Source organism: Mastigoproctus giganteus, chromosome 4 (assembly GCF_048544385.1).
Source record: "Mastigoproctus giganteus isolate SK-2022 chromosome 4, ASM4854438v1, whole genome shotgun sequence".
NCBI lineage: Eukaryota > Metazoa > Arthropoda > Arachnida > Uropygi > Thelyphonidae > Mastigoproctus > Mastigoproctus giganteus.
In genome coordinates this window covers 210,168,507-210,182,393 of record NC_143578.1, presented here as the reverse complement: position 1 = coordinate 210,182,393, position 13,887 = coordinate 210,168,507, and the positions used below count along the sequence as shown (strand labels likewise).

Genomic DNA, 13,887 nt, shown 5'->3' with positions numbered 1-13,887 from the left:
TTTGCATCCCACTGAAGGCCTCAATGCAAAGTTTCAAATGCTGCCGACATTTGTTTGGAAGGTTTAATATTGTCCTCATTTTCATCCAACTCATCGTCGATATTGTCACTAGCTCTTTAAATATGCTCCAAAATGTTGGAGTCACTCAGATATTCAGCTACTATGACATCATTATCAACTCCTAAAAATTCATCAAGAACAATTTCTCCACTGATCAAACCTTGCTTGGAACTCTTCCCAAGATTGCTCAATGACTTCTAGTAGTTCATTCCTCTCATCTCTGTTAATTAGCATTTTAGCAAAACTTGCTTTTGGGAAACAATTTTTAATCGTAGTTTCCATCACATTTTGACTCCACACTTTCGCTAACCCTGATATAGACATCCACAAATCAGTAACAGAATCTATAGATTGGTAGGTTTCTATTCTCAGTATAATTTTTTTCAGTATGCGCCTTGGTAGTGCATTTTCAAATTCTTCATAATGCCTTGGTCCATTGGCTGCAGTTAAGACAAATTATTCAGAAGGAAGAAAACAAGCTTCACACTTGCAAGTTTTGAAATTACCGAGTGAAGATGGGCAGGGCAGTTGTCGACAATCAACTTGATTGTTCTGTTTTCTTTCGTCATCTTTCTATCAAAATTTAAAATTCACTGCTCAAAAATTTCACTTCTCATTCAAGTTTTTTGTTGTAGTTGTAATCCAACTCTAATGACTTTACTCCTTTGAAACATCAGGGTTAATTACTTTTGCCTATTACCAAAAGCTTCAGATTTTCATTACCAGCCATATTTGCAACGAATAGTGTAATCCTCTCTTTACTATTTTTACCACCTAAACATTTATCACCTTTCAAAGTTAGTGTCTTGTTCGGGAAACATTTAAAAAAATAGACGTTTCATCAACGTTGAATATGTCTTTGGACTCGTAAAAAAAAGGTAAAGTTAAAGTGCAGCCGTTATCAACCCATTACAGGATGGAAGCCTCCTCAGCAATTCATGCTGAGGGAAATGGACCATAATCTGCCACGCTGGTCCATTGCGGGTTGGTAGATCGACCGTATTCAGCAGTCAGGGGCTTGAACCCCAGTCTACTCAAAGAGCATGTGCTACTGCACTCCCCCTCCTGACCACTCGGCTATGGAGGCCTTCCATAATTTTTTTCAAAACTGTTTCTTTCCAATGGGTATAGTCTTCTTCGATTGCAACTCCACTTTCATCACTTCTTCAGCTTTTCCGTGCACATGATGCTCTTTAAATTTGTCCAGCCAATCAGAACTGGCTTGGACTGTTTTGTGCCCCAGAAAAGATGCGTACTCCATAGCCTTTTCTTTTATTAATAGCCCTGATATCGGCATATTTTGATCTCAAATCAACTTCATCCACTTAAAAACTGCTTCATCTACATATTCCCAATGGCATAAATTTCTCACGCCTCCGACTGGGTCCCGTTTCCTCAAACAGTGAGAATCGAAACAGGGTTTTTAGAATGGTTGACACACTACTGGCAGGAACATCAAATTTTAAAGCGATTTCTTTTTTTTTTTAATGCTGTGATCTTCACTATTTAGCATTTCCACTTTTTGACACTACACTCTTAGACACTGTAAGGTTACTTGCACAGCATTTAAAACAAAACTGAAATTAGGGACCACTTGTAGCTACCATGAAATTTAGTGAAAGTGTGGACAATTCATTTCTTCAAAACAACAGATGAATTTCTGAGATAAAGAAAAATCACTCTCCTAATTCTCTAATAGGATGCTTACAGTAGAAAATAGGTTGACCAGAGCCAATGCCTGTGTCGGGAATATGTTTTAATCTTTGCCAATGGCTGTGGACAGCTGACCAGCGGGACTTCTTGGCATAGTAGTGTGTAAGTTGTATAGGTTTTATTTCTTTTTAGCCATTGCTGACCCACTGCTGGGCAGAGCCCTCTCCCAAACTTTCTATCCCATACAGTGGTTGGCCAGTTTCTTCCTGCAGGGTTTTACAGGCACCATTAAATTGTAAAATGTTTTAGCTCTGAATTCTTGGAATTAAAGCCTTTAGCTATTAAAGGCTTTAATAGCTAAAGCCTTTAGCTATTAAAAGCTAAAGGGATTAATTCTTAATCCTTTTAACTCTTAATTCGTGCATCAGCTCTATTACCTAAAGGCCAGAGGTGCGAACAATGCATACACGGTTCTCTCGAAATGAGTTCGTTATATGGAAATTTTCGTTATACGGAAACTATTTTCAATGTAATGACCAAGGGGAAATCAAAAAAGTTCGCTATATGGAAGTTCGTAAAAGAGACCTCCAACTGTACTTATGTCGATATTAGTAATAAATATTAAAAGCAGTGAGGGGGGTCGCAACACCAACCGCTCTGGAACCCACACTCATTGCATTAGTCCAAGAAGATCAGTGGCCAATTATAACCACTCTGTCTCCTACCACTTAACGATCCTTTTATCCATAGCAGGAGTTTGCTCCTAATGCCACATTGCTGCAATTTATACAATCATACATGTTGTGAGTATATGATGTCAGAATTACTCTTTATGTTTATAATCAGATTAGTGAGGCATGATTTTCTTTTAAAAACAAATCCATGCTATGAGTGCCCCCAATCCTATCAAGATGATTTTGCATTACTTCTTTAATGATTGATTCCATTATTAGGCAATTCATTTGTACCTCTCCAATCTGCAGGTACATAACTACTTTTTTTTTCGAAGCTTCCAATTATACAGGAACTTCCCAACTTATGTCAGGGTTGCGTTGCGCGGAATGCTGTGTAAGTCGGAATTTCTCCCGTGCTTGTGCAGCACTCGCAGCTGTGCTTGCTGAATTGATTGAATCAAAAAAGAAATGTTCAAGGAACATGTAAATAAAATTATTTATTGTATTTATTAAATTTTTTATCTCATGCACAAGAAAAATTACAAAAGCGTGCAATTTAAAAAAATTTCAAAATTATAAAATTACAAAAAAAGAGAGGAGACGACATAACGTTAGTAAGTTTAACTCTCGAGCATCGTTCATCGTTGCCAGAAACGACATCTTCAGCTGATAAGTACGCCACTGTGGAGGTTGAGGGCTATGAAGATTTAGAAGGGGTCAGCTGCTCAACCATATGAAAGAACATATCGATGGATGGCTGGATGGTGGCCTTTTTTTATTTTCATCGTAGATTTCTTTGTAGGTAGCAAACAAGCATATCATACACCCCTCTGTAAACTTTTAAGAATTGTTCGCTGTAAGGATCCATCTTCTCAAACCTTGCCATTGCCATCTCTTTGGTGATGAAGCGTCTCGGCTCCTCATTTGGTTCATCTTGAGCTTTGTCAGCATTTCCTTCTTTCATTATCACTGCCTGCAAGTCAGTAAGTTCTTCGTTAGATAATTCCTTCTCTTCTTCCTCTGTTAACTCCAACATTTTGGGAAAAAACCTCCAACTGAAGTAGCTCTGCAACCTTTACAATCTTATCTGTAACCTTGATTTGTCTTTTTCAACTCCTTCGAAGCCTTTTACATGCCGTGAGATTATTTTCTTCCATGTGCTATTTGAACAACTGTTAGTAATTTCCACCCAGGCCTTATTAATGTTTAAGATAGCAAATATTGTAAGATTTCCAAAAGTCTCTTAATGTAAAATTTTTCTCATATAGTCTACTGCAGACAATGACTGAGCAAATGTTGTGCATAAATAGTATGCTTTTAAATTTGAAATAACACCCTGATCCATAGGTTGGATGAGTGAAGTTGGTGTTTGGTGGAGTTTGGTTATTCGAACGTGAGAAATATGATTCTCACGTTCAAATCGAAATCATCTAGGTGCGTAGGATGTCCAGGAGCATTATCTAATAGAAGCAAAAATCTTGAAAGGAACGTCGTTGTCTTTACAATATTTTTCAACCTCGGGAATTAAGCAGCATTTAAACCAATCCTCAAAGAGAGATATTGTTATCCATACTCTGGTTCGATCGGAAATGCAGGGGTAGGGTGGCTTTATTTGATGCCCTTAAATGCACAAGGATTTCTAGATTGGTATACAAGCAATGGTTTTAGTCTGTAATCTCCCACTGCATTAAGCAAGAGCATGGGACTAATGCAGTGATGTGAACCACCTAACGATATTTTCACGATACCTCCATTTATTTCTATGGGATGCAAAATATGTTTCCACGATTTTTTTTTTTAAAGTTTGCACCAGCCAGCAAAAACTTATGTAAAGTCGAGTATTACGTAAGTCGGGGAGTTCCTGTATTTTTATATAATTGAATTGATTGCATCAGCCCTATGGACTTTGTTCACTTTTAGCTGCAGCAGTTTCTCTTCCACGTTACTTTCTGTTATTATAAACTTCTAGCTAGTTTTAATTTCCAGTCAATGCCTGCCTAACCCTCTGAGTAACTTGATTACATACTGCTTTGTACATAACAGAGGACTTGACCCTTGTTAATTTGAGCTCATCGGTTCATCTGACATATATTTTGGTCTTAAACTTGAAGAAATCTGTTAGTTGGTATAAAATGCTTAGTGGCCTCTATCATTCTCTGTGATTACTTCTCTGAAAAGTTCTCTTTTGGCATTTACATCCGTTTGTCTTCCACTGGAAAGGGTGAAAAATATTTGAACTTATCACCTTTATGAAAACAAAACTGCTTCCCTTTACCCTTGACAGTTGTTATTTCTTTGAATAAATCCTACATCAGTATGCTGTGATGACTGCTGTCTAAAGGTTTCTTTACTTGAAAATTCTTAATACACGATGAAACACTGCCGATAACCACATCAAAATATTGTTTTTTTTTTATTCCCTCTATAACATAATGTAGAAAGCAGCCATCCATCGAACTGAATAAGCTGCCATTTCACAAACTCTCTGGAATTCATGAATCCTTCGTAAAAGGACATTCTGATTCATTGGCCACTTTAGAAGATGCCCCTGCACGGAATAGTCTCTTACACTTACAGATGTTGAGCACATTGAATCTTAAAATGCCAGTGAACTATTGGATATCATAATTAAATGCAACTTTGGCCACCTGAAATTTGTAACTACTTTTTCTGTGCTTATATAAACTCTATTACAGATTATCTTTGTTACACGAAAACCATTTTTTTTTTTAGGGGCTAGAGTTTTTAGTTTTTCTATGGGGGGGGGGGTGCAATTTTTAAAAATGATCAAAGACTTTACAACCATTCTGTATTTTAGCAAAATTTGGAGAGAAAGATAAACCTAAAAATAGCTGTAGTAAAAAGCTGCTAGAATTTTTGAGAGCCATGTAATTTAAGTTACAAATATAGTAACTTAGCATAAAGAACTTGTTATTGTGGAGAGTGCATAATAGAAACAAAAGAAGCACATCTGACTATATCATTATAGAAAATGGATGATGTTAAAATGAACTTAAATATATTTAGTCTGTAGGTGAAGGGTAAAAATGTGTAGGTAAATGTGCACTGTGTTTGAGGTTAGAAGAAATGATTTTAGAAGCACTTACAAAATTGCATGCTTGAGGTCTGCTGAGATGATTAATCACATTTCTTGCCAGTGCACTCTAAAGTTGCTGGATTTTTGCCAGATTTGCAAATTAAAAAAGCAAAAAAGAAATAATGGAGTACTGCAGGTGTTTTTAGTGTTGCTGAACCTATAGAGTTACACTTAAACCTCTGGTTAAACTTTTGGGATCAACATATCTGGTTAGTATGTAGGCCAGTTGAATAAGATCACAACAAGACGTTTGAAGTGCTTGCCATTTTGTGTTACCCACATGAACTCAGTGACACGTTTTCTGCAGTGATGGTGACCTTCAGTTCTTTAGTTGAGTGTGGATTGTTTGCAAATGTCTGCTCTTTAAGATATCCCTGCAGAAAAAAGTCAGGAGAGGTGGGGTCTGATGATCATCTCGCGGGGGCTTCTGAAACTTCAGCTTCTTGGCAGCATTTCCTCACAAACTGTAAGAAGTGCCTGTTTCACGTGATAATCTTTTGAGTGATTTTGTTTGATTCTGCTGTAGATTAGAATCAAACAAAATCACTCAGGAGTTTATCAGTGATCATGGCATTTGACAATTTAGGCGTGCCACTATGAGGCGGTACATTATAACCAGTGCAGCTTATTTGCCGCCGGCGCCTCCATAGCCAGGTGGGAAGGAGCAGCAGTGCGTAGCACACGTTTCTTGATTAGACCGGGGTTCGAGCCCGTCACCACCAAACACGGAGGATGTGGAAAAGTCAGGGAATGATCACTGCATATCCCGGAGCAATATGGCCTTAGTTGCTAATGCTCCTAAAATCCAAATAACAAACAAACAAAGTTTATTTGCCATTAAACTCTCAAGGAAACATACATGCAGATGGTTTGTTGGTTATACAGCTATTCTCATGAAGTTTTAAATCAAATCCCATGTGGTGAACTAGGTAATGCTCGTGTCTTGAAATATTCTCTCTGTTCTTGTCTAACTTATACAGTGAAATTTAAATTGAAATATTGCTCCATGATAAAGTATCTCTATTATAGGGGTAATGCTGGCTTACCCAGGAAGCGACTTAATGCAACCTTAAAACCACCCTATATTAAATAAATTAAATGGACTCCATCTTATCAGGACCATAAGGTACTCGCATACAAAAATAACCTCTAAGCCAGCCATAGGGCTTGGGTTGAAAGGCTGTTGTCATATGCTATGCCAACAACTGTAGAACAAAGTATTTGCTCTAGTGAATATTGAAGACAAAAGAAAGCATTAGAAGAACTTCACTGAGTATCCCAGGACAGCACTCTCTTAAATCAGGATATAAAATTAGGAAAGGATGACAGAAACACAAAGTGAATCAGTAATGTTAGATATATAACATTTTAGACAAATGGATTGGGGTTCCAAAGTATAAATTAGTTAAATATTTCACTTGGTATAAAGTGTTTCCTTACTTATAATATTCTTACTTATTTTGAATAATATGGTGTAATGTATTATTCTAATCATAATTTTTATTATAGGTTTATTATTACAATGTAAGGACAAGAGAAGCTGCTTGGTCAAAACCAGAAAATGTGAAAATATTGACACAGGAACAGATTGAAGCAATGGCTGCTGCTGCTGGAGTTGCAGTAACCGTTCCCGCTACAGCAACAACTACAGCTAGTAGTAACAATAATAATGCTTCTGCTCCAACTGCAGTTCCACAAGGTTTGTTCCTTATAAACATTTATAGATAAATACAAGGTGTGATTGAAAAGTTGTGGACCGAGGTCATAATAAATAGTTACCTACTGCCTATTGAAGGTTCACATTAGCCTGTCCCCTTGGAATTTCACACAACATAATGTTTCCATTGAATTTTCTGCTTGCAGAAGCATTCTTGGCGTTCTTATTTTTTCCCCTCCAGAGAGTATGCAGAACATTCATTGCATTTTCTTAAAACTAATCGATGGTTACAAATCCTTATCCTTTGAATGGCAATTTCATTTTTGGGAATAAATAGAAATCATAAGGGGATTGTGGAAGTGTGAGAACTTGACACTTTGTCTGAAATTTTAATGCAGTGAGTACACAGTGGGCCAGTGCATTTCTTAATGCAAATTCCTGCTCTTGTCATGCCAAAGTTAATGGTGTTTCCTACTCACTTTTCTCATAGTCATTCCAGTACACCTTTGTAGAATTTCTGATTCATTGTCTGATGTGGAGGAGTGAATTCATAGTGAATGATGACCAAAGAATCAAAGAAAAGTGAATGACATTTTTTAAACATTTGAGTGACGGCGTTGTATTTTTTTATTTGTGTTGAATCATGATTCTTCCATTATAAAGATTGGGCCTCTGTTTTAAAGCTCTTAACCCCTGCTCTACAGTTATATAGAGCAGGGGTTGGCAGATCTACCTTACGAGTACCATCTCTTTTTCATAACAACTATAAAATTCTTCACGCATATTTGAATAGGTGTATGGATGCAGAAGTGAACAATTCACATAAGTATCATACTGCTGTGCTGCAAAAAAAAAAAAAAAAAAAAAAAAACAAACAAACATGACACTTGGTGGCATATGCACACATGCAACCCTTTGATGCCTGCTAGACTTGTCTTGTTGCCTGTAATGATTGAATTTGTGAAATTAGGGTCATTTTTAGCATACTCCAGCAGTTCCTAAAACACATCTTTTCTGGCCCTCGACTGGGATTTTCAGCTTGAATTTGGCAAGTTTTTTCCAGAACGCTATAAATTTTTGGTTAAGATTAACTGAGTTTGGTCATTTCTGTCTTTCTTTTTCTCAGTCAGCAATTGCTATGCACAAGATCTGTCATGCAATGCTGCTGGCAGTTTTTGAAATGAATGGATGTCCAGTGTTAGGGCCACCTTGACCTACTCCTGGCCAAATTACTAATTACAGAACTGTACTTTTGCGTAAAACATGGTCCCTGAAAGTTTCTTGTAACAGTTCAGTGGTTGCTGTAGCTGATTTTCCAGTTTTGCTGCAAACTCTAATGCAGATTTTTGGCAGGTTTTTTCATCCATTTTTATCACTATAAAATTTGCCAAAACAATAGACATGTCAACATGCAACAACTGACTGTGCAACATATGAGGACAGGGTAAGCGACATGATGTGCCAGATTAAACAGGTTCCTATACGTAATGTGTCTCTAGACTGGCATGCATGGCATTATTCCACAAACTTTTCAGCTCTAACAGGAAGCTTTCAGCAGTACACACCTTATGTACCGCTGAAAGGGTCCTATTATTATTGCATCAGGGATCAGTGATCTGTCAAGGTTGTTACCTTACTTCCTTCCATATCGTTGTCCTGAACTATATTTATTTGTTACAGTGTTCAAAGTACAGTGTGCAGTAAAACTTATTATTTATCATATTAAGATGGATTTACAACTTAGCTGTTTTTGATTTTCGAATTAAATGTTGAAAAATTATGAACTGCTTAAATGAATTGCCTAATACGAAATATAAGACATCCAGAAATTACCAGTATATATTAAGTTTACATTTTATAAATGGTTTTAGCAATTATTTTATCAGTGTACTTGTAAAGAAGAATCATTAAGGCAATGCAATAGGTATGTAATTTCCCTATGCAGGCCCCGTTGAATATAAATAATGTTTCTGTTATGTATAGTAGGGATAGCAAAACTTGTTTAAAATCTGAGCCATATATGAGTTTTCTGAATTGTGGGAGCTGCAAAATATGTATGGATTTTGTTTTTATTATTATTAAACATTTATTTTAATTTGTTTTCAAAACATTTTTTTTAGATAGGTTTAAATTTTTGAAAAATATTGTAATACAACTGTAGCAGATGTGCTGATATTATTATGTTTATAATTACTAATAGAAGTAGGGACCTTACCTGTTTGATTTTGTGGCAGAAAATTTATGGGATTATTTCTTTATTTTTAAAGACGCTGGTTATAAGCTTTCCAATTGACATATATCTTGAATCTACCATTTCATGCAGACCACTTTGACTCATGTTACAGGTGTGTAGCAAATACAAGTCATAATAGTGATGCAAATGTTCCGTGGGCATGGAAATGTAATGTGCTCTTTGTTAAGTATTGTGTATACCACTGCAGCATCTTTGCACAGCAAATAAGCTTGGATAATTGTCTCCATACACCAGAGAGAGAAGAGGGGATGGTGGGGGCAGACAGACCATCCCCTCACCCCTCCAGGGATGGGGAAAGAAAGTAGGCTGAGAAAGGGAGCCCCGCAAGTTTTCCATAACGGCAATTTGCAGTGCCTGCCAGCAAGTGCAGTCCGATACTGACTTGTTGGTAGGGCCTAGTCCTTTTCTAGGTGTGTGGGTCTTATCTGATGTGGGCTCATCCTATCTTTCCACATCCAGGCTGGTGCCACTCCCACTGGTTCCTAGGTCGATGCTGTTTCAGTAATAGTAATACAGTGGATTCTGTTTATTTGGGCCACCAGTTAATTGGGGCAAATCTTAAAAAAACAGAAACCAATCAAGACAATAGCCAGGGTTTGCTTCGCTTAATTGGGACAGCATGCCGTTTAATCGGGGCAGAAGACCGCAGCACTGGAGATTACCCTACGATTGTCTCCGACGGTACCACATTGTTCGGTCGAAATTCTGGAGGTCACAACCATAAAACAATTAGCAGTCATCTGTTTATTGGGCTTTTCTGTTAGTGAAATCTATCATAAACGGATAGTAAACTCTATCTTATTGAATTTGCGATAATAGCGACAGCTGGAATTCTGTGGGTTATTATGGTGAAATGTGTTTACGCTTCCATGAAATCTTCAATCATATAAAAAAAATTAATTTTCAGAATCTTCTCTTCATTCCTATTTTTAAAGCTTTGTAACTCGTTACTCCGTTCTCACTTGCGCATATTGTGTTACTTACAATTTGTGTGTTCCGTGTTCTTTGTTATTGATTGCTTATCTTTTTACTGTTTTTAAATTTTAACCCCCACCCACAAATGTCTGTGAACAGAAATGTCAACTCGCGTGTACATATTACAGTATGTATTAATTATTCCGATTATCACGTATATTCTTCCAATTTTCACGTATCATTTAATTTTTTAATTGTTAAGGTAATAAAGGGTAAATTGGTGCTTAATATATCCTTGCTTTTATAGCCTTTGGATAATATTCCTCCTATTTTCGCTAATTAGAATCGCAGTTTAATAGAATTAAAATTCAATTCACAAACGTGATCACAACGACCATTGCTTACTACACATCTTATAGTGAATGGTACTTTACTATGGTGAGTTTGTCGTAATGTGATTTGATTGTACAGTGAACCAATTGTAAAGGGGGGGTACATTGTATTTTTAACTATTTACGTGAAACTTCGGATAATTGGGGCAGCTGCTTAATCGAGCCAAAATGCACTAGTCCTGATGTGTCCCAAATAATCGGAATGGACTGTATATATATAAGACAGGCTAAATCAACTGGGCATAATATTTTTAACAGTTATAATTATCTCTACAATATTGGTGTAAAAACATCGTAGACAACTCTTAAAGGAAACACTGACAGTAGTGTAAAGTGAATTATTTCAAGTGTATCTCATTAGCATGGGCACATGATGCAAGAAAGCAAGCTTATATAGCATCAGCCAAAACACACACACACACACACACACACACACACACACACACACACACACACACACACACACACACACACACACACACACACACCTCATTTACCTGCTCCAAATGTTTCTCTAGTTCTGCCTTGAATCTGTTTAAGCTATCAACTTTTACGAGAGATGGAAGTTTGTTCCAGCAATCAACCACCACTGGCGAAAGGCAAACTTCCACACATCTAGCCTACAACCATCTTTCCTCAATTTGAATTTATGCCCTCTCAGGCGAATATTCTGAGCAAGAGGAATAATCCCGTCAGCATTGAGTATGCTCAAACCATTCAAGGCTTTATACACCTCTATCAGATCACCTCGCTGGTGGCTAGTCTCCAGACACTAATTTGCAAAAATTAAGCCAGCCTTTCTTCGTAAGAGCAACCCTTTGTTTCATTCACTAATCTTGTTGCCCTTCTCTGTACTTGTTCCAACTGCTCTACATCCTTCTTAAAATTAGGCCTCCAGACCTGTATAGTACTCAAGGTGTGGCCTGACCATTGCCTTATACAAGGGGATAATCACCTCCTTATCCCTTCTAGAAAAATTCCTGTATATCATTGACAAGACACCATGAGCTACGCTTGCAGACTGTCTGCACTGCTCAGAAAACTTCATACCTGCCTGCATAATTACCCCCAGGTCCTTTTCACTCTACCTCTGTCAATGTAGTAACACAGAGTCGATATGTTACTCTGGGGTTACTGCTTCCCATATTCTCATATTGTGCACATCCTCCAGAACGAGTTACCATGTATTGCACTACCTCGAATAAGTAATGCTTCACTAATAGAGAAGACACCATGAAGAGTTGTCTGTGGTGTTTTTACACCGATATTATACAGATAATTATAACTCTTAAAAATATTATGCCCAGTTGCATTTAGTCTTACTTAAACATTATCACGTACACCTTATGGCATCTCTCATATTGTGCGATTATCTCTTTGACAACCAGGTTTGCAATACCTGGGTGCCTTCCCACCCACCCACCGATGAAAGGCCAACAAGCCTCGAAACGGTGCTGTCTGGACATAGTTGTCTGTGGTGTTTTTACACTGAAATTGTATAGATAATTATAACTCTTAAAAATATTATGCCCAGTTGCATTTAGTCTTACTTAAACATTATCACGTACATTTTTTGGCATCTCTCCTGTTTGAATCTTACTTGTTGGCTTCTTCTGAGCAATTTTAGAAGACATTATGTACTAGCAATTTTCAATAGGGTTCAAATCTGGACTGTTGCTGGGCCAGTCCAACACTGTAATGCCAGCATTTCTGAGGTATGACTGCACTTTAAAGGAGAAAAACAAAAGAAAACATTAACCTAAGTATGTTTTAAGCCTTATGAGACAAGATGACAAACTCATCAGTAAATCTAAATATCATAAAACTTACCAACTTTGCTGTGTGGCAGGCAAGGTGCCGAGTCCTGTTGAAAAATGCAGTTTTGGATGTCTGTCTGGTAATCCCTAATAACAGGCTTTGGGCACTCCTCCAAGAAAGCAGTGTAGGTTTCTGCATTTATTGTTCCGTTAATAATCTTAATTCGCCCTACCCCTTTGCTTGTTATGCATCTCCAGACCATTTGACTGGCAGGGAACTTTACAGTTGGTGTTATGTATTCAGGATGGTATGCCTCCGATTTTCGTCTTCTGAGGTACCGCTTCCAATCTAAGCCATGCAGGTTGAATTTTGATTCGTCAGAAAAGATGATGGTGTCCCATTGTCCATTAAGCATGCGTTTTAGCCCAAGGAAGTCACTTCTTCCTCATTTTTTGGTCAACAAAGACTACTTATTGGGCTGATAGGCATACAGACCACATTCCGAAAGCCATCTTTGGATAGTTCCTGCACTTGTTTCAACACCAGAGGCCATCTCAAAGTTCAGTTTTAGATCAGGAGCACTAGCATGGTGATTGCGAAGGCATAGCTATTTCAAATCTTATGAAGGTGTAGTCACTCTCTTACGGCCTGATCCAGGTCTTTCTCTTCACATCACCAGTTTCACGCTTTAATTTCAGCACTTGGAATACTGTTCACCGATGGCAGCCTATTTTATCAGTGATAGCACATGTAGAGAGCACTTCCTGGGATAGAGCAACAGCTACACCTTTTTTTCCCCCCACACGTTTGTCTCGAATCAACTTAATCAACTTAACAACTTCATCTACACCTTCACTCAGGCATAATCCTGCATGCTTCCGACTAGGTCCCGTTTCCTCAAACGGTTTGAAAATCGAAACACAGAATGGTTAACACGGTGCTGGCAGGAATACTAAATTTAAAGCAATTACTTCTTTTCTCTTTTAACGCTCCAATCTACACTATTAAGCACTTCCAGTTTTTCACACTACACTCAAGAATTTCTTCATAAGGTTACTTGCACAGCAGCTACAGCAAAACTGATTTAGGAACCACTTGTACCTACCATGTAAACAGAGATAGTGAAAGTGTGGATGACTCATTTCTTCGAAACAACAGATGAATTTCTGGGATAAAGGAAAATCACTCTCCTAATTCTCTAATAATCCTATTAGAGAACAATAGAAAACAGGTTGCCCAGAGCCTGGGAATATGTGGCTGTGAACACACAGATAGCAGTTGACCAGAGTGACTTAGTGTATAGGTTTCACTTCTTTATTTTAGCCATTGCTGACCCACTGATGGGCAGAGGCCTCTCCCAAAACTTTTCATCCTTTTCTATCCTCCTGCAGGGTTTGACAGCCACCACTAAATTGTAAATGTCATAG

At 37.6% G+C, this 13,887-nt stretch overlaps 1 protein-coding gene across 4 annotated transcripts in view; it reads left to right on the top strand.

Annotated features, from left to right (window-relative positions):
- LOC150087366 (transcription elongation regulator 1) overlaps window positions 1-13,887 on the top strand; it is a 329,370-nt gene that overhangs the window by 96,942 nt on the left and 218,541 nt on the right. For all 4 annotated transcript variants that reach the window (XM_090371153.1, XM_090371154.1, XM_090371156.1 and 1 more), the window contains one exon: window positions 6,994-7,183. In XM_090371153.1, the coding sequence (XP_090227279.1) occupies window positions 6,994-7,183 (190 nt within the window). The remainder of the gene's footprint in view (window positions 1-6,993; window positions 7,184-13,887) is intronic.